We start from the raw sequence: 27,158 nt of genomic DNA, 5'->3' as shown, positions 1-27,158 counted from the left end.
CATACCAATCGTGAACTGACTGAAGCAACCAGTTACAATACCGAACCCTAGTGAAACTGTCAGGTCCTCTTAAATATTGGCCAGGGGTGGGTTTGTACGGTTTTGCTTTTAACAGTTTTGTTGCTTTGTGGGCAGAAGATAATGACACATTAGCTTGTACAGCAAGACGCGACAGGGATTTTGTTGGAGTTCTTTCTAAGACAGCTCCTATTTCGTCAAGCTTTTCCTCTGTTAAAACAGTTCATCTCCAACGTGATTTCTTGTTAAGAATGGACCCGGTGGTGCGGAACTTCCTTCCTAATCTACGTACCGTACTCCTATGGGAAGGGAGGATTCCAGGAAATTTGTGAATGAATCGAAACCGGCATTCTGTATAAGAAGAATGCTTCGCATAGCACAACACAATGAATACACGCTGTTCTACTGTATACATCACTCGTTAAACACACGATTAGTATTCCTACAGAAACTACGCTATTTTAAAGCAAACACATTGAACACGCTATCAATGCCACAGATGAACTGAACTATTGCTGTATGTGAAGCAATGGTTATCACTACCGTACTGCATTAGATCATCTTAGCCCGTCATGAAGCAATATATCTCTCGGCAAATGAGTCACCTGGCCGCGCTATCGCCTTCCGTGCGTGTTCTCCTGACACACGGAGCAGGCCATAAAAAAGACCCTGTATAATAACTTATAGGGCTATTACTATTTTTCCAGATGGAAATTTCAAATTAACTTACCAATGTTTCCCATCGAAAAATATTTGCATAAAAGCAGAGATAATTCTGGGATACATAAAGCCTTCCATGAACCAAAATGTCCTTTTGCAGGGCACACGAATAATCTGAAATGGAAAATGAATATATTACCTGGACATCATAAAACTGGTCACAGATTTGAATAATCAACATTTCCTTAAGAGACCAATCTTAAAATTATATTGGACAAAATTACAGATTCATTAGAAATCATATTTTCACATTTACTATGAAACAACATAGATTATCCAATAAATAAAATCAACACATGATGAAAATAAATAGCAAAATTATTAAATTAATTTTAATACAATGTACGAACAATAGAGTCCACATAAGAACCAGAAGAAGTAGTAATGGAGGTTTCTTAAAAAGTAAGTTCATAATCCAGAGACTCCACAACAGAACTGGGAAGATTCAGTATTTGAGAATCCTAAGTTATTCTATGCTAAATGAGGTTCATTCCCAGGTTTACGCAACACTCACTTCTGACTAATACCGACATAGTGCTTTATTTCAAAGTTTTATGTACATCTATTCCAGTCCTAAAACAAAACAATTAAAGATACATATTACCGCAGATCCTACAATAACACAGGTTAACAGACCATTTGCACCTACACAAGTTCATGGAGCTGATGATCAATCATGTCCTAAGCCCTTAAAATAAATCAAACAACATAAAGAAAACAAGAGTTCAAAAAACTAAGGATGACTATCCCATGCTATTACTCCTTTACTAGTTCCCTAAATATATATTTTATGCAATCATGTATGTCAACAGAGCAGGTGCTAATGCCAGGTAGAAAAACGCCAACCAATACGTTACTAAGTCAGTATATCACTTGACACATTCAATTACAAACTAATTTACTTTCCTTTAGTTATATAATCACATAGTTCACTTGTAAAACCTGACTCAACATGAGACTATTCTCAACTTGGAAGACTAATTAAAAATGCTGCCACACGGTCTGAAGAAGCTCAGAGGACTATCATGTCATTTAGGTAAGTTTAGCAACAAATACAGCTGAAAAGTAAATAATAAAACAAGTAGTTGTTCAGATGCATAAATTAAATTAAAAAGGAGAGAAAGAAAAAAGAAGAATGTCAGAACCAGGAATATGGTGGAAGGTAGAGGCTTTTAAATCACCATTTATATACTTTCTGTAAAATTATTCTGGTCATAATAGTCTGCCTGGGTCCTCAAATAGCACCTGAAGATTATGTGGTGACTGCTTTTCTCACTGGGTCAAAAAGTACTACTGCAGCACAACTGACCTTATGAGCAACACTTTTCATAATACTAAGACACAGTAATTGTGCTCTGAACGTCACTGCTAGGCACCACCCATGTCTCAGTAGCCTCCATACCGTTACAGCCATAAATGAGACTGAGACACTGCTGGAAGCTACATTTTGTTTTGTCCTGTGCCAAAATGCAGATGAAAAAATACTGCATTTAATCAAGAAATAACGGGCAGAGGATAACATTGTCCTCATTATAGAAATGAGGATAGTTTTTTGGAATGACCATAAGTAAGAATTGCTTTGGAATAAGCAGCAATCATATGTTAGTTCAATCCATGGGCACGTATATTAGTCCAATTTATTCAAAAGAAACTTTCTCACAAATAAGAAATATGTACTACAAAGCTCATAGGTCAGAGCAGTAGATATAATTGCACAGCACAGTAATGTATGGCTCAAGCTTACTGTCTTTTGTTCATTTACTTCTCTCAAACAAGTGCCAAACACACAGGGTGGTCTTCCAAACAAGGGGACCAAGAGGTGCTGGCTTAACCAGAAAATATATTTAATTCTAATATGTATACAAGAGGACACTTCACTAGATATGGACTAATGTCAAAATAATATGCATACCTTCCTACTCACCGAAGGTGGCTGTATGCACATGATTTCTAGTGCATTTGGTCAGTCTAATCACAAAATGAGCATGATGAATTCCAGTATTCACAAATCTGTAGTGCAAGATACTGAAACACCTCATATAGCGTTATCCAGGTTTGTGTGGAGTTAAGTATGGTTTAGGATGTTATCTCTATGTTCTCTAAAGTCCAGCCCCTGGCAATTACAGTTCTATAGTAAATACCCAACATTAAACTGCACTGTAATACTGTATCTGGGCTATATGATGGGTATCAAACCAGAGGCGACTAACCAAAATAAACATGAAACAATGGTTAGTCATTCCAATCAACTATCAGTATGAAGACTTATTTTGTGTCTGACATGACTATCACATTTTTGTACTGTGCAGTGTTTCAGTGCAGTTCTCTGGAAGAAACAAAAGGAGTATTGTTGCATGCTCCTGGCAGCCCCCTTCAGATTTTTTGAAAGGGATGAGCGAGTCAGGTTGGTGAGCTTCCAGCTGGTTTGAGAGCTTATAACAGCCTCTGCCTCTATTGTGCTTTTCATTTGGTGTATCCACGGATGTTCTGGAAGGTGACACCTAAACGTTCCTAACTATAGGAAACTGCTGGTTGCAGTGACCAGTGGTGCAAGCAAAGTGAAAATATGAGATTTGTCAATCAAGATTAGGATACCCGATCCAGATAAATCCCATCAGCCGGAGACCTACTGTGAGCACAAAGGACTTCACTAATTAGTGGCTATTTACAGAAGAGTTGTCTTGTGTTGTCAAGAATAAGTAATGTGTGTGTGTGTGTGTGGGTACTGACTGGTATTAGAGTACAAATTCAGAAATAGGTTTTATGGTACGTATGATTTCCAAGTCACAGAAAAGACTGGAAGTTTATATAAAGACTTAAATAGTTATTATAATTTTGGGTCATCCTATAATAAATTGATGTTTGTTGTTTAAAGGGGTCTAACGTCTAGGTCATTGCTCCATATTAAATTAGTCCAATAAAACAGTCAGTGTTATTCATATCATGTGAGCTTTCATTCGGGAGATAGTGAGTTCAAATCCCACTGTTGGCAGCTCTGAAGATGGTTTTCCGTGGTTTCCCATTTTCACACCATGCAAATGCTGGGGCTGTACCGTAATTAAGGCCACAGTCGCTTCCTTCCCACTCCTTGCCCTTTCCTATCCCATCGTCACAATAAGACCTACCTGTGTCGGTGCAACGTAAAGCCAATGGTTTAAAAAAAAAAAAAAAAACATATCAGCATATTACTTCACTTCAAGCCAGAGATGACTAAGCCTATAATCTACTACAGAAAACTATGCTAAGCCACAATCAAGGATTTACTACATGAACAAGCACAAGTTTCTGACAAAACTGACAGCGTTAGAAATCCAGTGTATGTCCTTGATTCAGTAGCCACTAATATTGCTGACAAAGGTGAGGAAACCAGTTTTGACCAAGACTTCACTGTAATAGAGAAAGTTCACTGATTTCACCCAGAGACATATACTGTACATCTGATCACTGGGTTGAAATGATTGCAAATACCAACAAGGAGGAGCCAAAATGCCAGGTAAAAACATTTTCAACACAGCACTCCTAAAGAAAGAAGTTGTAAACAAGAAAACCTTAACTGATGGAAAAAAAGTTGAATGGCTTTAAAACATGTTGTATTGTACCCGGATGAGATAGGCCCTAGCTTTCATGATTTGATTTCTATATGATAAATACAGATATATAGGAATATTAAATTGAATACAGTGTCAGTTTTGTGTGGACGGAAGGATTTCAACATAAGCTAGACATATCGCGACTGTCTGTCGCCACAGTTAAGCTTGTCATTATGGGGAGAATGTTTCTTGGTCAGAAGCTAAGAGGATTAAATCTAGAGCTCACAACAACAGAAATAATGACTACAAGGAAGTGAAAGAGTATGTATTTCGGAACAAGGGCGAGCAGGTGCAGCACCAATACCGAGAATATGACGTACCAGTATTTTCCACTGCCTCGAGGCATTTTGTGTTGTCAAGTTGCAAGGAAGAGATTTTAAACTAACCAATGCGGTGTTGACCAATGGAAAAATTTATCATAGGCCCGCAGATAAACCAACATAAGAAAAACTCAGAGTGAACTCCAGTTAGCTTCTCCGATAACAATAATTAAACTATTCCAACCACATAATTGAATAGAGGGGATTTTTGGGATATCATTCCCATGTTGATTAATTGTAATCGTAATAAATTAAAGTAATGAATTCGTGGAAATGACCCACGCTATCTCGCCATTGGTCAAGATGAGCACGCCATCAGGGACGCCGAGTTAGCGCGCGAAAGGTGGAGGACAGGAATTAAGTGATATTTCCATGATCACCGAACGATATGAGTTCAGAATACGACACATGAATGTGTATCGCCAGTTTATTAAGTAGGATAAAGCAAGGGATCAAAATCCACCTGCATATGCCAATTTAGGATAACCAACCCCCCCTCCCTAGGAGATGACCACGGATGACCCCGGCGGGAAACCATGTCGTCCATAAATAACCAGTAGTGGGACCTCACATCAACCAGTTCTTACCAGTCACCAGTTGTTATCGGTCACCACTCGTGTCAGTCGTATGAAGTAGTTGAGACTCTGACACGTTGACTCTGTAAGTCAGTACCTCGGGACGCATTCGAAGTCAGTTAGAGCTGAAAGTGCGTGAGTTGTTATGAGAATGAAGACGAACAGTGAGATTATCCATAGAGCCGAGTGTAAATAATCAGTACAACTGTATGTTGAATTTAATAAATGTCACGCGATTAAATAATAAATAACTAACGGAACGCCGATAGTACCTTTGGAAGGCAGTGTGCGGAGCCTGAAGTAAATAGCTCAAGATAGACGGTGAATAACTATCCAAGCAGGGAACTATAGGAGGTAGGCGATTATCAAGACGGCTTAGAAATAAACCAGGAAGTGCCGGTTGAAGACGCGATCCGCGCCGGTTCAAATGAACAACACTTCGTCGTAATGTGTCACGACGTGTGTTTCGGGCTGATACGAAGAATATATTGTGCGAGTGTCAGGGGTCTAGACGCACCTATAAGTGTTTTTTAAATCAGTATTCTTGTATAAAATAGTGTAAATTATTTAATAAGGTGTTAATCATGGGTAATTGCACAGAAGTGTTTTGCTGTGTTAATTTTATATTGTGCGACATGATGGACGAGTAAATCACCATGGGGCCGTGAGGCCTATCTTCCGCTACGAGACAATGGAATTCTACGTAGGAATGGGTACACAAATTTAATATTTGGGGATGTTATCGCGACTAAACGGGGCTCAATGTAGATTAATTATGGTTACTTAACATGGTCCACCTCCCGAGTCCATGATTTTTATTATTTTGTTAGACGGACGAACTAATTTATATTAACGTAATAATGGGTTAGATTAATTAATTTGAGTATTTGTTGTTGTATATAATGTAAATATGGGATATATTTCTTCAATTAATGCATGCTGTTTGTAATACTTTGACTTAAGTTCATTTCAAGTGTTAAATTCATTTTTGTGCTAACCCATTTATTTGATTTCAATCACTGCGGTGATTATTTGTATTTTAGTTAGGAATATTTTCTACCAGACAGCCAGATTATGAAAGTGCCAGAGTATGTAAAATTTGTGTTGCGTACGGAAGGTCATTAAAAAAAAAAAATAATAATAATAATAATAATAATAATATTCTATCTGCTTTGGGCGTTCGTAAGTTCTATATAATAATAATAATAATGCTCGGTGTGTTTGCGAGAAAGAAATAATAATAATGTTTGTGAGTTGGCAAAGAAAAGTAAATTAATAATAATAATAATAATAATAATATTTTGTGCGTTTGCAAGTTAAAGTATAATAATTATAATGACAGTGCTTCGTGAGTTAGCCAGTGCAAATATAATAATCAATGTGGAGATGACATGTAGCGTTATTAATTCGCGTAGTCAGTTTGATTTTACGTAAATTGTTGATTTCACGTTTGGACTTTATTTTAACCATTAAAATTTGTTTAAAAGCGATAGAGGCACGTGAATTAGAATGGTCACGATACGTTAAGAGCCCAGAGTGGTTTGAGCCCATATTTAGAGTTGGAAGTCATGAGGGACGAATATCAGGCGGGAAATAAATTGAGCCGTATTGTTTGTAATGATGAAATAGATGAATCTCAAGGCCTAAGATGATATAAAATGCATATTCCCGTGTTATTAGTGGCAGAATCCACGCACCGAGGATTAATTTACTAATTAAATGTTTGAAGAGTTCCGATAAAAGGAAATGGACTTCAAATTGGAAGGAATAGTTTAGCAATCACCGGCATTGGAGGTATTTGCCCAGCCACGATGTGCCATAGGCTGTGAGATGTGTCTTGGGAGTGTGGCGTATTTGTTTATGTTGGGTGCTAATAAATATTATGTTCATACAAATGGCTAAAAGGACGAAAATCTTAGTATAGATAATGATAGGATGGTCGGCCCACAACATCAAAGATCGTCAAACGGTAATCATTAGGACACCATAACGCTGGAAGCAAGCAAATGTTATTTCACTGGTGGTGACTTGTCGGACCACCGAGAGGCATGCGCTTGATGCCTCGTTGGGTGAAACCTAGAATATCAGACTTATTATTCATCAATCAGCAGAGTCAGTGGACGCCACGGCGGGCTAACCGAGAGGGCTGTCCGTGGTAAGTACAATGTTCAAAAAAAAAAAAAGGAGAAGGGAAAGGTAAAGAGTGAGAGAGAACGTACAACGAACCAAATGTAAGAAAGGTGGATTGATTTAAAACAAATTGTATTCAAACTTCAATAGGAAACAGTTTCCATATCTTTTTATTGTAGTTAGTCCGGTATGCCCATGGAATTTAAGTTGGCACTTCCCAGTCCTATTGTGGAGTCAAAAATGTGTATCCATGAATGAGTCGTCCCCCGTTACCTTAATTTGCATGCCCCGTTCATCCCTGTGTTCATTTGATGCGCCTATATAATTAGATTTTCTTTATTAAATTTCTTTTTTATCTTTTTCGAACTGATCACCCCTGAGATTAATGCTAGTCTGGGACTCAGGAAGTGAGCGGGTGCAGTATGTATGTTCAGTTCGTACATACACGGTCCCAGGTGAAGTGACGAGGTATTATAGGCATACCAGACAGCGATGGAATCAATCAATCAATCAATCAATACTGATCTGCATTTAGGGCAGTCGCCCAGGTGGCATACTTCCCATCCGTTGTTTTCACAGTATTTTCTTAAATGATTTCAAAGAAATTTGAAATATATTGAACATCTTCCTTGGTAAGTTATTCCAATCCCTAACTCCCCTTCCTCAAATGAATATTTGCCCCAATTTGTACTCTTGAATTCCAACCTTATATACATATTTTGATCTTTCCTACTTTTAAAGACACCAGTCAAACCTTTTCGTCTACTAATGTCATTCCACATCATCTCTCCGCTGACAGCACAGAACATACCACTTATTGCCAGTAATAGGCTAAATCTCATTTTTGATTCATACTGAATATCATGTAATATTAAAATATCAATAAATTTTTTATTTTTTTAAATGTTCCACCTATTCAATACAATATTTAATGTTACACACCACTTAATACATGTTATAAACCTCATTTTTGGTCTGTATTGAAAATTTACAGTTCAAGAATAAAAGGTGTTCAATGATCAACCTATTCAATACTTTATTTCCACTTATAATGGGTACATAACTACAATAACACTACAATAACAAAACAAGTTAATAGGTAATAGCATCATTACCAGGACTTCATCATGTATTCGTTTGTACTATAGAAGCAGCTACACAGCAGGAAATTTATTAAAGCTGTGATAAATGAACTGATGAAATTGAATCTTTAATCTTATTTGGAAGCTTATTATATAATCTGATTCTAACAGGGTCTACATGTCTCATGGCAATGGTTTTACTCTTGCGCTTGATAAAAATATTACTTCTTGTTCACGTCTGGTAATTCTGATTGTCAAAATTCTTTCTGAAGTGATTATTATTTTTCTTTTCACGTGTAGAATGCATGATGTATATGCTTGGTACTGGGAGTATCCCTAGTCTCTTAATTAATGGTCTGTATGTTATTGTATTTATGTAACCACTATAAGTGGAAATAAAGTATTGAATAGGTTGATCACTGAACACCTTTTATTCTTGAACATACCACTTAGTTGAGCAGCTCATCTTCTTTCTCCCAAGTCTTTCCAGCCCAAACTTTGCAACATCTTTGTAAGGCTATTCTTTTGTCAGAAATCACCCAGAACAAATTGAGCTGGTATTCTTTGGATTTTTTCCAGTTCTCGAATCAAGTAATCCTGGTGAGGGTCCCATACACTGGAACCATACTCTAGTTGGGGTCTTACCAGAGACTTACATGCCCTCTTCTTTACATCCTTACTACAACCCCTAAACACCCTCATAACCATGTGCAGAGATCTGTACCTTTTATTTACAATCCCATTTATGTGATTACCCCAAAGAAGATCTTTCCTTATATTAACACCTAGGTACTTACAGTGATCCTCATAAAGAACACAGTAATTAAAACTGAGAGGACTTTTCCTATTTGTAAAACTCACAACCTGACTTTGTCATCATGACATTGCCTCACAACATTATCAAGGTCATTTTGCAGTTGCTCACAATCTTGTACTGGTAACATATTTATTACTCTATACAGAATAACATCATCTGCAAAAAGCTTGATCTCTGATTCTACTTTTTTACTCATATCATTTATATACATATAAAACATAAAGGTCAAATAATACTGCCTTGAGGAATTACCCTCTTAAATTATGACAGGGTGAGATAAAGCTTTGCCTACTCTAATTCTCTGAGATCTATCTTCTAGAACTCTCTCTCTCTCTCTCTCTCTCTCTCTCTCTACAGTTTTCAACATCTGACAATCTTCTACCGAATCTCTGAATTCCCTACTAAATAGATTTGCTTTCTCAGCATCTGTTAAATAGTGTTTGCCCCCTTCTCCCAACATTGTAGGAATTTGGATTCCTTTTCCTTTATGATTCCTAATATATGAATACAGCTTTTACCATTTCCCTTTGTGATCATTACCCTCTTGAAGTATGCCTTTCATATAATTCACTTTTGCTTCCTTTTTTACTCTATTCAGTTCCCTCATTAGCTCTTTTCTAGTTTCTCTATTTTCCCTACCCTCTTTGATTTTCCTGTTTACTATTCTACATTTTCTTTTTAATTTTCTTATTTTCCTTGTATAATAAGCCAGATAAGGAGCACATTTTTTAACAAGTTTTGTGGGAATTTCATCTACACCTGTGGAAGTTTTATTCTTCAAAGAATGTATAATTCTAAGAAATTCCAATTCTGTTACTGGAGTTAATTGCATAGAGTTTTGCACAAAGGTTGGGAGTTCTGGTAATACATCTGACTTATTTGGATTTTCAAGTCTGTATGGTAGGGATAGAATGAAATCATTTATATAATTAGCCAAATCTGTTTGTATTCCCTTATCATTTTTTATGGCAGCAACTTGATTTCCAACTGCATGTGTGTTGGTTTCTCCCTTGATTACATTCCATACGGTTCGTGATTTATTGCACGACTCTAACTTTTTTGCTATTGTGCATTACCTTAGCCACCCTAAGAACTCTTCAATAGACTGATTTGTAGTTTTTAACATATTTGCAAAAATCCAAGTCACAACTTTGCTGTGCTAATCTGATAGTAATTTACATTTTTGACTTGAAATCTGTATACGTTTCGTGATCCATGCCTATTTTGAAGTTCCATTAATTACTGAAGTTTTTTTTTTTTTTTTGGAAAATGTAATTCAAATTGCATTAAAAATGCTTAAAAAGGTTTTATACTTTTGGTGAATGCTATGACCAAATGTTATTGAAGCACAGGTCTGAAGTTTAAGACTTTGAATGAAACTGCCACATACAGCTGCAGAGAAAAAAATTAGTTCATTGTGCTTACTTCATTTTGGTTGAATTCTTGTTAACATTCTCAGTTTCTAGTTGCAAAATCACAGCATAATGATCTGATAATCCCAAATTTATATTGGATGCCTGCATTTTAGAACAAAGGAAATTAGTATATATGTTGTATATCGATGTAGCTGAGGTGGCAGTTACTCGGGCAGGTGTAAAAATTAAGTGTTTTAGATTACAGCTTTGAAGAACATGCAGTAGTTGTGATGTTGACAGAAGGTTTTCTTCAGCAAAATCTAAGTTAAAATCACCACAAAGTAATACTTCTGTGCTGCTATTCCCACCAAAAATATTATGAAGGACTTGACCCAATTTTCCTAAGAAAATCTCAACATCAGCATCCGGTGAACGGTACACGGTTAACAGAATTATTCGTTTACCATAGAGAAGTTTAAATTCCACTGACGTTAATTCTAATTCTAATTCAGCATTATGCACTTCAAGATGCTTCCTTTCTTTACATTCAATTCCTGACTTAGCAAAAATACAAACTCCCCGCTCTTTATTAACCTGACTGCAACTACTTGCCAGACAATAACCTTCGATATTAATGAGTTCAAGTTCATCATTTTTACACCAGTGTTCATCCAAACAGATAAATGTAACATCCTATATTGAATTTAAAATTAATTGTAATTCTAAAATTTTATTTTTAAGACACTGAATGTTTTGATGAAATATTTTGAACTGCCTATTCCCACCCTCCAAGTCATTAGCTGAAGAAGACCCAAAAGGGTCTGAAATATGTACTAATAAAAAGTGTTTGTATAAATCCTATTGAATAATTTTATAATTTTTTTAAGAAATTTTGTCAGATTACAGTTGTAAGTCAATGTGGAACGGATCATGAAGTTTATCATATGCAATAAAACAGAATGTCAACTACAATGATGAACCGGTCATATGTCCTCTCTCTGATCAAATATGTCTAGGAATGAATAGAACAGAGCATACTGTGTCTGATCAATGTCATTAAACCTTTCCGAGTTATGTCAGTAGGTTGAAAAAACAAAACAAGATATTAAAAAAATATTCAATGCTTGCATTTAGCATTTAGACTTAACTGAAATGAAATGAAATGAAATGAAATTAAATTAAATTAAATTACATGGCGTATGGCTTTTAGTGCCAGGAGAGTCCGAGGACAAGTTCGGCTCGCCAGATGCGGGTCTTCTGATTTGACGCCCGTAGGCAACCCGCACATTGTGATGAGTATGAAATGATGATGAAGATGACATATACACCCAGCCCCCATGCCAGCGGAATTAACCAATTATGGTTAAAATTCTCGACTCTGCTGGTAATCGAACCCAGGACCCCTGTGATCAAAGGCCAGCATGCTAACCATTTAGCCATGGAGCTGGACTAGACTTCAATAACAATACAAGACAGTTATAGTCAATACAAGAGAGCATAGAGTTTAACACAGCATTTCTCAAACTGTGGTATGCAGGCCCCAAGTGGTCCTAGCGGTCTGCCTTTGTGGTCCTCGGAATGAAAGCACTTATTATAACTGACGAACTTCATCAATCTCGATGACAATGGTAACATTTAGACTTGCATTTGAAAGAACTGAGCATTTGTCGAAGAAAGGCAGGGGGAAAAAAAAAAATCACACTCTAGTAGAGAACCACTAAGTAACAGGATTTCAACTTTGTTTTTAGTTTTTTTCCTTCATAAAAATATCATATTGTATGTTCAATATTGTTCCGGGTTTTATGCCACCCACGAAGAAATGGAATTACGGTTGCAACAATTTCTTACATGTAAACACGTGTCAGGCACAATTTAATTTTTATTGCTACCTCTATTCTCAACTTACCAAAAAAAGAAAGGGGACTGACATTCCAATATTTCTACAGGTACATGGAAACATGTTTTATACAGTTCAGAAATTAAATTTTATTTCTGTCTCTCTTCTTGGCTCAATAGCTTTCAGTTCTTGGAGTATATTCTTATGGGGTGGACGCAAATCTGTAGTTGACTGTGACCTGTGTTAGTGTTCATTATACTTAATCGAAGTTTCCCATAAGGGCAATCCCTCATCCATATCGTCATATATTAATCAATTAAAATATGTCTCAAAAAATGTATGATAACATTTTTTTTGAATAGGGTAAGCACAGGGTGGTCCGAAGAACATTTTCAACTCTAAAAGATTTTGAGAAACACTTTCTTAAGACGTAGGAAACTAACGGCTACTTATATGGTAGCATGGATAATTACAGTATATCGTCGTAGCGCCTGCAAAAACCGCTATGTGATAATGTTTTGGGAGAAATGCTGACCTGCAGCACAACATTAAGAGCAAAAATTCTGTGAAAATAATAGCACAATATTCAACTTTAGATGAGAGAACCTTACCAGCCAAAGTTCTAAGCTGAAATATTTAACATAGCGGTTTACACAGGTGCAATGATGATATTCTGTTAGTGACAATACCACCTGCTAGCCCTAACAAGCTTGTCAAAGTTAAGCTTACCGAGCTCGATAGCTGCAGTCGCTTAAGTGCGGCCAGTATCCAGTAATCAGGAGATAGTGGGTTCGAGCCCCACTGTCGGCAGCCCTGAAGATGGTTTTCCGTGGTTTCCCATTTTCACACAAGGCAAATACCGGGGCTGTACCTTAATTAAGGCCATGGCCGCTACCTTCCACTTCCTAGACCTTTCCTATCCCATCGTCGCCATAAGACCTATCTGTGTCGGTGCGACGTAAAGCAAATAGCAAAAAAAAAAAGTTAAGCTTTCAAAAATTATATTTTCCTCATCCTACATACACAACCTATAAGCTTGAAATGTTCCATCTACTAGAATTCAGTGTGTCTCATTCAGCACTCAAACAAGTGACAACAATGAACACGTAACAACATAAAAACTGAGGGGACTCTAGTAAGGAAGAATCTATGTCAAACTTTGCATACCCTGTCCTGTGCTATAGTCTGTCTTAATAAAACCGTTATTATAGTTTTCAAGCTCTTTAGAGCTTTTCAAGATTGAAAAGGCCTAAAGAGCTTGAATATTTTAATATTTGCAATCAGTGAAATTAAATTATGGTTTCCTTCTGGGAACTTAATTTTTTTATATGTTTCTTGACTTATTTTTTAATATACATATGTCCAATAAACACTTTGTCTGAAAACCTGCATAGTACTATTATGTAAGGAAGGTGACAAGCAATGTCTAGAGCAATTTGTAGCAAAGGTTGTCATTTAAACTCTTTCCAAAGGAAGTGCACTCTTTTAATGGAGAACAATTCAACCTCTCCCGCTTGATGCCAAGTGATGTACGAAACACACTCAATGAAAATATTTAAGGCTTGTCTGCTATGACAGAATAAAATTTTCTCTTAATACGAAACGTAGATGTCATTCTATCAACAAACACACACATTCATGACTGTTATTTTTCTTCGAAACTGAAAAATATAATTATATGACCCTTTCTGAAAAACAGTTCCCCAACAAGCCTACAGCAGTGCCAACCAATCTGTATCCTTACCACCCCTGGCAAAATACTGGAAATAATTGCACACAAGCAAAGGAATTGAAGATCCTTTAAGTCGCAAAAGCTGAATAAATATCAATTAGACAAAACTAATTATCACTATGCCATTAGTACAATCAAGTAATGACTTTTAATTGAGGATGGATAACGGATATTTGACTATTAATGGTTTCCCTAGAACTAAGTTAAATCTTCAACAGCACACAGACATTACTAACCAAATTAAAATTAGGAAATATCCTGGCAGCATATTATTTAACAAGAATACTGCTTGAAACTGTCTTACACATTGCACAACTGGTATTGGTGCAAAGACATAAACCTATAAGGAACTATAACAAATTTTAGATTCAATGAGTCACGGGAGGCAGAGATGGGGGACGGGTTAATTGCAATAGCAGTTCTGACAGGAATACAGTTTGAGTGAATTTCAATTCATATGCAAACATAGCCACATTTATAACCAGAACTGTTCTCCTTTTACTGCTGGGCTGAGTGGCTCACGCGGTTGAGGCGCTGACCTTCTGACTCAACTTGGCAGGTTCAATCCTGGCTCAGTCCGGTGGTATTTGAAGGTGCTCAAATATATCAGCTTTGTGTCGGTAGATTTACTGGCATGAAAAAGAACTCCTGTGGGACTAAATTCTGGCAACTTGGTATCTTGAAAAATCATAAAAGTAGTTAGTGGGATGTAAAGCAAATAACATCATTATTCTCCTTTAACCCAATGTTAATTCTGGCATGGGGATCACGTTTTGAAGCAGCAGGGCTTTGGTTACTAACAAATTACGGTGTCAAGATTTAGGAATCTGCAAACATGCCCTTTTCAAGAACAGATACTTGAAGAATTGTCCAGGTTTATTTGAATGTCTATTCAAATATTGCTCTGAAGGTGAACTCACTGATCATTATACATACGAAACTGGCAAGCTTCCAGCATTTATTAAATGTGCACATTACAAGAAAACACCTGGTATAGGACACAATAGGTGGAAAACTTATCAACAACCTGAGGTATGCTGATGGTACAGTGGTCCTAGACATACATACCGATGTAAAGATAGTTTCGTCTGGGAGCTGACTTCCTTCTTACAGAATACTGTTGATCGCAACTGCGAACTCACTGCATTAGCTTTACGACACCTTGATTCAATCTCCCTTACTATATTACCATCCTGGGAGAACACACAACCTAAATGCTTGAAATTATCGACCTGTTCTAGCTTTGTATCACCAATCTGACATTCAATTCTGTTGAATTTCTTACCTACTGACATCAATTTAGTCTTCGAGAGGCTAATTTTCATACCATACTCATTGCACCTATTTTCTAGTTCCAAGATATTACACTGCAGGCTTTAGGCACAATCTGCCATTATGACCAAGTCGTCAGCATAGGCCAGACTGCTTACTACATTTCCACATAACTGAATCCCTCCCTGCCATTTTATACCTTTCAGCAGATGATCCATGTAAACTACGAACAGCAAAGGTGTAAGATTGCAGCCTTGTCTAACCCCTGTAAGTACCCTGAACCAAGAACTCATTCTACCATCAATTCTCACTGAAGCCCAACTGTCAACATAAATACCTTTGATTGATTTTAATAATCTACCTTTAATTCCATAGTCCCCCAGTATGGCGAACATCTTTTCCCTCGGTACCCTGTCATATGCTTTCTCCAGATCTACGAAACATAAACACAACTGCCTATTCCTCTCGTAGCATTTTTCAATTACCTGGCGCATACTGAAAATCTGATCCTGACAGCCTCTCTGTGGTCTGAAACCACACTGGGTTCCATCCAACTTCCTCTCAACGACTGATCGCACCCTCCCTTCCAAGATGCCAGTGAATACTTTGCCTGGTATACTAATCAATGAGATACCTCAATAGTTGTTCCAATCCTTAATGTTCCCTTGCTTATAGATAGGTGCAATTACTGCTTTTGTCCAATCTGAAAGTACCTTACCAACACTCCATGCTAATTTTACTACTCTATGAAGCCATTTCATCCCTGCCTTCCCACTATACTTCACCTTTTCAGGTCTAATTTCATCTATTCTGGTCCTAGAAACTAATGAAGTTCAAATCACAACCATTATGATCTGACTGAGCAAAATAAGTGCAGAGTTTGAACTTGTGGTAAATACTAACAACACCAAAGTAATGAATAGACCATTCAAACAATTTCTGTCACTTGAAAAATGGTAGTTATGAAGTCGTGGATAACTTTATCTACCTGGGCTTTGAGTTTATTCCTAAGGTTTTATCCATCGAGCTCGATAGCTGCAGTCGCTTAAGTGCGGCCAGTATCCAGTATTCGGGAGATAGTGGGTTCGACCTGTCTGTGTCGGTGCAAAATTAAACAAAAAGTTTTTATCTTCTCATTTTGAATGCCCACCTGTTTATACCACCAATCATTCTCACTTTTATGAGTGCTACTTCCAACTTATGATTGAGATATCCTGAGTCCATATAGCTCTCATCTCCATACAGAAAAGTAGATCTGGAAACAGAGTGACATAAAGATAGTTTTGTTACAGTACTCACTCCTTTCTTACAAAATACTTATGATCACAACTGGGAGCACAGTATATTAGCTTTGTTGCACCTTGATTCAATTTCACTCACTATACTACCATCTTGGGAGAAGACACATTCCAAATGTTTGAAATAGTCTACATGATCTAGTTTTGTATTCCCAACCTGATGTTCATTCCTCTTAAATTTCTTTCCTACTGACATCATCAATCAAAGAATTGCTAATTTTCAGTTTATACTTGCTGCACCTCTTTTCAAATTCCAAGATATTACATTTCAGGCTTTTAGCAGTATGCAATTATGATAAAGCCATTGTTACAGACTAAACTGCTTACTACATTTCCACCCTGCCATTATTACTTTTCAGCAAGTGATCCATATAAACCATAAACAACAAAGGTAAAAGATTACAGCTTTGTCTAATTCCCTTAACTACTTTGAACCAAGAACTCATTCTACCATCAATTCTTTGTGGAGCCGAATTGTTTATATGAATTCCTTTGATAGCCTGTAACAACTTACCCTATTCTTTGGACCATGAGACGCTGCAGACCATAAGACTCACCCTAATATGTTGATGAAAATTTAATAGACAATATAATTTAACATATATTTTTGAACAAAATGTTATGAAATAATTTATTTAATTTGTATACAAACACACATTACCACTAGGTAGTGCAATACTATCACTCATACACATCACAAGTAGGTATTCACAATTTTCACTCTCATTCGTCACTCATAATACTGTTTTCCAAAATTTCATTAACAGTTTCACTTTTATTTTCTGATTCTTCGAACAGTACATCGTCTTCAGTACCATCAAGACAATTTTTTTTCCCCTATTTATTCGGGGCGTCGACCTAGAAAGGTCTTTTGCCCCTACTTTGCACAATATGTTTCGAACCTGTGTGTATTTGAAAATAGCAGAAGTGTAAAGTGTTGAATGTGAGGAAAGGAATGTTAAGGACGACACAAACACCCAGTCCCCAGGCCAGAGGTATTAATCATTTACAACTAAAAACCCCAGACTCGGCCGAGAATCGAACCCGGGGCCGCCGGGTGACAGGCAGACGTGTTGCCCCCTACACCGCGGGGCCGGACATCAAGGACATTATTTATACTGCATTTCTTAAATGATTTGATGATGATTTCCTTTTTCACTGACTCCCATGACGTCTTATAGAAACCATAAATGGTTAGTTTATTGAGATATTCAGTTGCTGCAACCGACAACTGGAATGACCACAAATTGAGTGTTGAAATCCTTCATTCTCTGTTTTGTTGTATCTGTTGCGTGGGATTTGAACTGGTCAAACACAAGAAGAAATTTCTTTTTCAGGAGACCAACGATGACATTTAGCCCACACTTTCTTCAACCACACGTTCATTTCATTTTCGTCCATCCATCCCTTTTCTTGAACATGAAGGACAATACCTTGTACAATTTTATCCTTTGACACAGTTTTTCTCTTAAATATTCCCACTGGAGCCAATTTTGTACAATCTGGACAGCAAGATAACATGACAGTGCGATGTGATTTTTCATGGCGGGCTGTTTTTATTGTGATGGTCTTAGCTCCTTTAGTGTCAAGACTTTCTGTTTGATGGAACATGAAAGGTTAAGGCACTTCATTCATATTAGCAACTTGACTGATTTGGAACAGAGTTCGTTTTTTGTGCATCAAACACAAATTTGTGAAAATCCACTATTTTGGATTCATATTCAGCTGGCATCTTTTTCAAAATCCTAGTGCAGTGCACACCAATAGCCCCTGTCTATTCATAAACTGACAACACCAAGCGGGTGGTCTTGCGAAATCCACAATGTTGTGTGTGGCCGCCCATCTCCTCGTTTCACAGATTATCATTTTGGTGGACACAGAGATGCTGTTATTTCAGTGGTTTGTCACCCCTTCCTTCATTTCTGACTCTAGAAGAGACGCGTCCTAAAAGAATGTATTTTTTTTCTTCAAGTTCAACAGGTAATTTTCTTGTTTTTGCCATTCGTGTATCATTTTCTCAGTTTGTGGAGATCCGAATTGTCTTTCTGCTGCCATATTACCATGTAATATTGTGTAGTCCACAACTTTTAATTTAAGTGGTATGTTGTAAGAAAACCTCTTCTGTAAAACTGACATTGTGTACGGTAAATTGTCACTATCGGAACTTGTCACCACTGGAACTTGTTAAAGATTACAATGTGAAAGATTTTCTTTCTACCTTTCATTAAAATTTACGTATAATGGTAGTCAAGGTCACAGCTCTTTGTATTTGCCTGGTATGATAAGGAGGCAGACAGGGAAGGGGCTGTGAGCCGTCTTGTTAGAAATTCCCTTGCAACTCGCATGCCAGTCAGACAAATGCAGGTATACACTAACTGCCGTTTCTTAGCTGCAGCAATAAAAGGGATCAACTAATGAGAGTATTGTAAGTAATAAATAAGCATTGGTGCAGCAAATCACATCATCATCATTGTACAGTTCCAGTTTCCCAGGTACTGTAAATGAGCCTCTTCCACTTCTTCCTGTCCATATACAACTGATGACGCTTCAGAAATGTGTCAAAACCAGTCCCTTGAATAAAAACATGTTGTAAACACTATCCTGTACATCATACACTTTGTAATGAAAAGGTGGAACCTTCACTGAAATTTCAACTTTTGTGATCTCAGTTCTATATGGAACCATAATGAAGTTTATAACTTTAAACATACACAACAAGTCATGGAGAACATCATCCACTGTCCATCCTCTCGCAACTAGATCAACCATGATCATGTCCATCCAGTATTCGGGAGATAGTAGGTTCGAACCCCACTGTCGGTAGCCCTGAAAATGGTTTTCCGTAGTTTCCCATTTTCACACCAGGCAAATGCTGGGGCTGTACCTTAATTAAGGCCACGGCTGCTTCCTTCCCACTCCTAGCCCTTTCCTGTCCCATCGTCGCCATAAGACCTATCTGTGTCGGTGCGACGTAAAGCAAAAAAATAAAAAATCATGTCCATCCATCAGGTTTTAGGTCTTACTGCAGGTCTTTTCCCTTCTACCTGTCTTTCCAAATTTATTCTGGCTGTTTATCACATGCCTGTGCCACCGTAGTCTGGATGTGCCAAATCTGTCTAATAGGGATGTCTTTATTCCGGCTTCTTTTCTCACCACCTCATTTCTTAACTTGTCCATCCTGGTCTTCTGGATGGTGTATTTAAGAAATTTCATCTTTGATGCTTGCAGTCTTGATGAATCTCTTTTTGTGAGGGTGCACGCTTCAATACCATGGGTCAATATTGGTATGAAATAGCTGTTAAACATCACCAGTTTGGCCAGTTTTGAAATCCTGTCATCCCATCACAAATCAAATCACGTGGTATCTAAATATGATAGACCTTCACACCATAATACGCAGCAATAATTTCAGCAGTATTTTTTTGCAACGAAAGTGTGTCTTACAGCCCAAAAAATACAGTACTTTTAATCCCAACATCTCTCGGTAGCACTAACATCTTTTGCCTTGGTGCTCTATCATGTGCCTTCTTTAGATCTACAAAACATATGTCTAACCACCTATTCCTCTTGGAGCATTTTTCAATGAAGTGAAGCATACTGAACATCTGGTCCTGAATGCCTCTCTGTGGTCTGAAACCATGTTTATTTCCTTCCACCATCGAACACGCCCTCCATTCCAAAATGCCTGTGAACACCTTACCTGGTACACGTATAAATGAAATACCTCTATAGCTGTCACAATCCTCTCTGTGTCCTAGCCTGCAGATAGATGCAATTACTGCTTTTTTTGTTTTTTACAATTGGCTTTATGTCGTACTGACACAGATAGGTCTTATGGCGACGATAGGATAGGAAAGGACTAGGAATGGGAAGGAAGCGACCATGGCCTTTAATTAAGGTATAGCTCCAACATTTGCCTGGTGTGAAAATGGGAAACCACCTTCAGGGCTTCTGACAGTGGGATTCGAACCCATTCTCTTCCAAATGCAATCTCACAACTGCATGCCCCTAACCACATGGCCAATTCATTCGGTACTGCTTTTGTTTAATAAGACAGTAGCTTACTAACATTCCGTGATTATTCTACAATATTATATTATAAAGATATTTTATCCCCACCTTCTCACTCTACTTCATCTTTTCAGGTCTAATTTCATCTGTTCCTGCTTCTTCATGAGAAGGTAATTAATTTACTATCCTTTCCATTTCCTCAAGCATAATTTCACTGCCACCATTGTTCTCCTCCCAATGAATTGTACTGTTCAGAACTTTGATAGAAAGATTTCCTTTTATACTGAAAATATTTTCAAAATATACTTTCCATCTGTTCAAAGATTCCCTGGGATCTACAATGAGGTCACCTGATTTACCCAAAACACTATTCATTTCCCTTTTCCCTCCTTTTCTATGATTCTTTACTACAGTCTAGAAGGGTTTTCCGGTGGCTTGACCTAGCATTTCAATTCAACCAGACAAAAGAAAGGGTTCCACCTATTCAACACACTTTTTATTAATATTGTATATGCTTAAAATATTATGGTACTAGTTTGGACCTTCACTGAGGTCATCTTCAGCTATGAGAAAAATAAAAATGACTAGTCAAAGACATGAATATAGAGTGTTAAAAACTGAGTTCTGATGTAAAAACTACAAGGTTATTACCTAATGCTTCTCATGATTCCTTCCTGCACACTCTGATGATTTGTTTTGCTCAGTTTCTTTCATCTACATACATACATACATACATACATACATACATTACATACATTATCATTATAGACTGTTATGCCTTTCAGCGTTCAGTCTGCAAGCCTCTGTAAATTTACTAAACGTCGCCACAATCCTCGATTTGCAACTAGTGCTGTGGCCTCATTTAGTCATTAGAAACCGAATCTAACCATCGTCGTCTTGGTCTACCTCTACTTCTCTTACCCTCCATAACAGAGTCCATTATTCTCCTAGGTAACCTATCCTCCTCCATTCGCCTCACATGACCCCTCCACCGAAGCTGGTTTATGCGTTCAGCTTCATCAATCTAGTTCATTCCTAAATTAGCCTTTATCTCCTCATTCCGAGTACCCTCCTGCCATTGTTCCCACCTGTTTGTACCAGCAAACATCCTTGCTACTTTCAGGTCTGTTACTTCTAACTTATGAATAAGATATCCTGAGTCCACCCAGCTTTCGCTCCCGTAAAGCAAAGTTGGTCTGGAAACAGACCGATGTAAAGATAGTTTCGTCCTGGAGCTGACTTCCCTCTTATAGAATACTGTTGATCGCAACTGCGAGCTCACTGCATTAGCTTTACGACACCTTGATTCAATCTCCCTTACTATATTACCATCCTGGGAGAACACACAACCTAAATACTTGAAATTATCGACCTGTTCTAGCTTTGTATCACTAATCTGACATTCAATTCTGTTGAATTTCTTACCTACTGACATCAATTTAGTCTTCGAGAGGCTAATTTTCATACCATACTCATTGCACCTCTTTTCGAGTTCCAAGATATTACACTGCAGGCTTTCAGCACAATCTGCCATTAAGATCAAGTCGTCAGCATAAGCCAGACTGCTTACTATATTTCCATCTAACTGAATCCCTCCCTGCCATTTTATATCTTTCAGCAGATGATCCATGTAAACTACGAACAGCAAAGGTGAAAGATTGCAGCCTTGTCTAACCCCTGTAAGTACCCTGAACCAAGAACTCATTCTACCATCAATTCTCATTGAAGCCCAATTGTCAACATAAATGCCTTTGATTAATTTTAATAATCTACCTTTAATTCCATAGTCCCCCAGTATAGCGAACATCTTTTCCCTCGGTACCCTGTCATATGCTTTCTCTAGATCTACGAAACATAAACACAACTGCCTAATACTCTCGTAGCATTTTTCTATTACCTGGCGCATACTGAAAATCTGATCCTGACAGCCTCTCTGTGGTCTGAAACCACACTGGTTTTCATCCAACTTCCTCTCAATGACTGATCGCACCCTCCCTTCCAAGATGCCAGTGAATACTTTGCCTGGTATACTAATCAATGAGATACCTCGATAGTTGTTGCAATCTTTCCTGTTCCCTTGCTTATAGATAGGTGCAATTACTGCTTTTGTCCAATCTAATGGTGCCTTACCAACACTCCATGCTAATATTATTCTATGAAGCTATTTTATCCCTGCCTTCCCACTGTACTTCACCATTGCAGGTCTAATTTCATCTATTCCTGCTGCTTTGTGACAATGGAGTTTATTTACCATCCCTTCCACTTCCTCGAGTGTAATTTCACCAACATCATTTTCCTCCTCCCCATGAGCTCTTGTTGTTCGTGACACCACCATGAAGATTTCCTTTTATGTTGCAGAAAATTTTCAAAATATTCCCTTCACCTGTCCAGTGATTCCCTGGGATCTATTATGAGTTCACCTGCATTACCCAAAACACTGTTCATTTCCTCTTTCTCTCCCTTCCTAAGATTCTTTATTACCGCCCAGAAAGATTTCTCTGCTGCTTGACCTAGCCTTTCCAGGTTATTACCAAAATCTTCCCAAGACTTCTTTTTGGATTCAACAACTATTTGTTTCACTCTGTTTGTTCCATCTATGTACAATTCTCTGTCTGCATCAGCCCTTGTTTGGAGCCATCTCTGATAAGCCTTCTTTTTACATTTCATCTACAGTATATACAATTTCCTATCAACAAGAATTCTTGTTGAGATCCATGTTGTTATGCCTTCTTTCCACGTTTACAAGCTGCCCTGACTTCATCATTTGACCAAGATGTTTGTTTCTTCCCATCATTACACAATGTTGTTCCTAGACATTCTCTGACGATTTCTATTGCACCATCTCAGTAGGATACCCTCGTTCTATATCCTGAACCTGCTGACTATCTATTCTTTAGAACTTCTCACTTCATCAGCTTCCATGTCTTCCTCACATTTACCCATCACCTTCTCATACCCTTCAGTTCTATTTCTTACAGTTTAATCACCCATTAACATGCTTCTATCCTTGCTGATGACCCTCTGATATCACCAAGTGCTTCATAAAATTTATCTACTTCATCCTCATCTGCTCCCTCATTCTGTCCCTGAGCTTGGAAAGATGCTGTGAATTAGGATGCTATCCTAACTGCACAGTTCAACCAAGTGTCTTCACTCGTAATGGTTTAGTGACCACTGGTGGACTGTACAGTCCAGGCCACCTGAGCACAAAGAGTGTCATGACTCAGAGTATGTCTGAGATGCCCACCACTATTCCATACAAATAGATATCCTTACTACTACTACTACTACTACTACTACTACTACTACTACATCTTCTTCTTCTCCTTCTTCTTCTTCTTCTTCTTCTTCATGGGGGCTCTAAATATTAGTTCCTAATTAGCGTCGACCTTTAAGATCTTTTGCTACCATGTTTTTCCTTCATTCCCACCTAGATATACCTGGTCCCTTCACAAAGCTGCAGGTTGTTCTTATTAGGACTTCTTGGATTTTTCTCTCTCTTCACCTGGTACTCCTAGCGTGATGAGTCTGATTCTACCCAGCGTCTCACATTCGTAAAGTATGTGTTCAGCTGATTCCTCTGCTTCATTGCATATCCTACATATATTGTCTCTTATTACTCCAATTCTATGTAGGTGTTTTTTCAGACAACAGTGTCCTGTCAACAGTCCTACTACACATCTTATATTTTCGCTGCTGAGTTTCAACAGTTCTTTAGTATGCTTCTTGTTTGGTCCTTTTATCAGTTCCTTTGCAAGCTGCATTTAGAACCACTTACTAGGACACTATCATTGCCCATAGTTCACAAACTAGGATGTGACTACAAGAAAATAAACCACCCTCTCACATGAAATGATACAATATTCATTGATAACATGGTAGAATTTTTTTTGTGCTAGTGGCTTTACGTCGCACTGACGAAGATAGGTCTTATGGCGACGGTAGGATAGGAAAGGCCTAGGAGTTGGAAGGAAGCGGCCGTGGTCTTAATTAAGGTACAGCCCCAGCATTTCCCTGGTGTGAAAATGGGAAACCACGGAAAACCATCTTCAGGGCTGCCGACAGTGGGATTCGAACCCACTATCTCCCAGATGCAAGCTCACAGCCGCTTGTCCCTAACCGCACGGCCAACTCGCCTGGTACAATGTTTCGTATATAGTGCTAATTAGTCAGAAGTCATAAGTGGAAGATGATGTTTTCCTCCAAATATTTTGTGCATTATGTACATCATTTTAAAATCTAATCTATCAATGTATAAATCTCAATGTCAATGTTCCACATAATCAATGCGAAGAGAATGCTAAGATAGAAATGTCATATCATATAACTCTTTAAAAGAAACGCCCATTAAGATCAATTATATCATTGTGAAAAAAACACATAATACAAAACAAAAGAAAGCTTAAATAATAGAGTTGATGTACCAATACACAGGCTAGGAAATCAAGCATTAAAAATGAGTAATCAACTTACCAACGATCAATCTTTCCTCAGGAGGTACATCCTTGAAGATTCGCTTGAAATCTTCACTGCGAGATTTGTATGTTGGGTAAAGCACATTGTACCAAGAAGACTTCTTCTTTGATCTGTCAGAACTATGCGACTGTTTACGGTCTTTGCTACTATCATGGCTTGCGCTACGACTCAAATCTGCAAGCTGACTTGAATCAGAAGAGCGGCTTATGCTGTCCTAAAGAACACACAAAACGTTCACATTTAGTATATGAAGTAAATGGCCATTACTGGAGAAATATGCACCAAAACACACTTCTCTTTTACATCTAAGCAGAATTATTTAAGCATTATGGTTTGGTGTTTAGTGCCTGCTGTTGATACCATGAAATAAGTTCTGAAAACAAAACTTTCATGATCATCGAGAAATAATTGGAAATTCTGGATTTTCTGTCAGCATACTGCTTCAAGGCAAAACACATCATAAAATTACAACTTCCCTGAGCCGGGGTGGTAATGTATAAAGTAAGACAGGTTATTTAAATCCCAATTTTAACATCTGAAGGCAATGGATCAAAAGTGTGAATGATCTTGTGTATTCCTTTGACATCCCTTCCTTTAACATAGCGTTTGGTCTAATTATGACAGATTTCCTTCACACCTGTTACCAGTTTGAAGCAAGACACATGAGGCTGTACAACGCATCCCCATTAATTTATTTTCCTACAATCCCTGTTTATATAAGTGAAGGATAGACAATAAAAAACTATCAACACCCTATTCAATAATTAGTAACCATGATTAAAGGCTATGATTGTTGAGAATAATAATCGTTCACAATAGGCCAAATTATTTGCGTCTTTAATCCCTAATAAAATCTAAGGAGTAATTTTTCAGTTTTACTATGTTCAATAACACAGAACTGACGAGAAATTATAAGTGGTCATACTGAAGAAAGACAGAGAAGGACAACAGATGGTAAGAATGTGTTAATTAACCTTGACCTGATGTATGCCTCAAATTCTTTGACAACAGCAGCAAAGAGGAGGCCAGTTGTACAGTTTCAGGATTCTTCAACATTGCTAGCATCAACTGTCATCTAAGCAAAACTCGGGATGAAAAACGAAAAAAAAGAAGATGTACCTAAAACCCTTAATTTTTGTTTGATGAAACAACACTGCACAGCAAAATTAAAAGTTTCACCCCTACCAGGATGCATAACTGCATTTTTATCCAGATAGGGTGGTTGCAAAAACAAGACCGTAATGAAGTAATTTGAATCATTTGAATGATATGCGACAAATATAATATATACTGTACATGCAGATGTTCACCTACTTTCCACTTTACACTCACAAAGAAAAAAATCCCAACTAGAATATTCTGTACACAAAAAAGGGCAAGAATATGAACACGTATGAAGAAATACTGGGAGGACTGTAAGACTTGGACAATTCCTACCAAGAAATTGACAAGCCAAAGGGTTCATTAAAGTGATCCAATGTGGTCTCAAAAGAAGAAGAGATTAGAATGCAGTATCCTTGCTGGTTCACCAACAGGGTGACAGCTACTCAACGTGGGATGTGTCAGGTAAGGCTATTAATTATTTTTTACCACAAAGCTGGAAAACCTGCAACTTGTAAATGACTGACTATAAGGGCACATGCTCGTAGGGACTTTTTGTTGTTTTGGGCTATGCCTAAAACCCCCACCCCACTATTACTTCCCACATGTCTGGGAGTACCCTGTATAAACAAAACACTTACAACATCAAATTGTGGATGAACAATGTGCAGAGTGATAATCAAGATTTGTTTTTCTATCTCATTTTCATGATTTAGTATTGTTACATTAAATCTCATTGACATTAAGAATGAAAACATGTTGCCATGAATGAATTATATCGTTATTCAAAAATTTAAATCCATTAAAATCTTATAAATAAAATT

The 27,158-nt window shown here is 37.5% G+C and overlaps 1 protein-coding gene across 5 annotated transcripts in view; it reads right to left on the bottom strand.

Annotated features, from left to right (window-relative positions):
* The window catches only part of GramD1B (GRAM domain containing 1B), a 557,013-nt gene that overhangs the window by 215,467 nt on the left and 314,388 nt on the right, over nucleotides 1-27,158 (bottom strand). For all 5 annotated transcript variants that reach the window (XM_067141766.2, XM_067141765.2, XM_067141764.2 and 2 more), the window contains 2 exons: nucleotides 25,231-25,447; nucleotides 749-852 (listed from right to left, as the gene is read on the bottom strand). In XM_067141766.2, the coding sequence (XP_066997867.1) occupies nucleotides 749-852; nucleotides 25,231-25,447 (321 nt within the window). The remainder of the gene's footprint in view (nucleotides 1-748; nucleotides 853-25,230; nucleotides 25,448-27,158) is intronic.

Source organism: Anabrus simplex, chromosome 2 (genome assembly GCF_040414725.1).
Source record: "Anabrus simplex isolate iqAnaSimp1 chromosome 2, ASM4041472v1, whole genome shotgun sequence".
NCBI lineage: Eukaryota > Metazoa > Arthropoda > Insecta > Orthoptera > Tettigoniidae > Anabrus > Anabrus simplex.
Note: the sequence above shows the minus strand (reverse complement) of the source record. Positions and strands in the feature narration are given on the sequence as shown.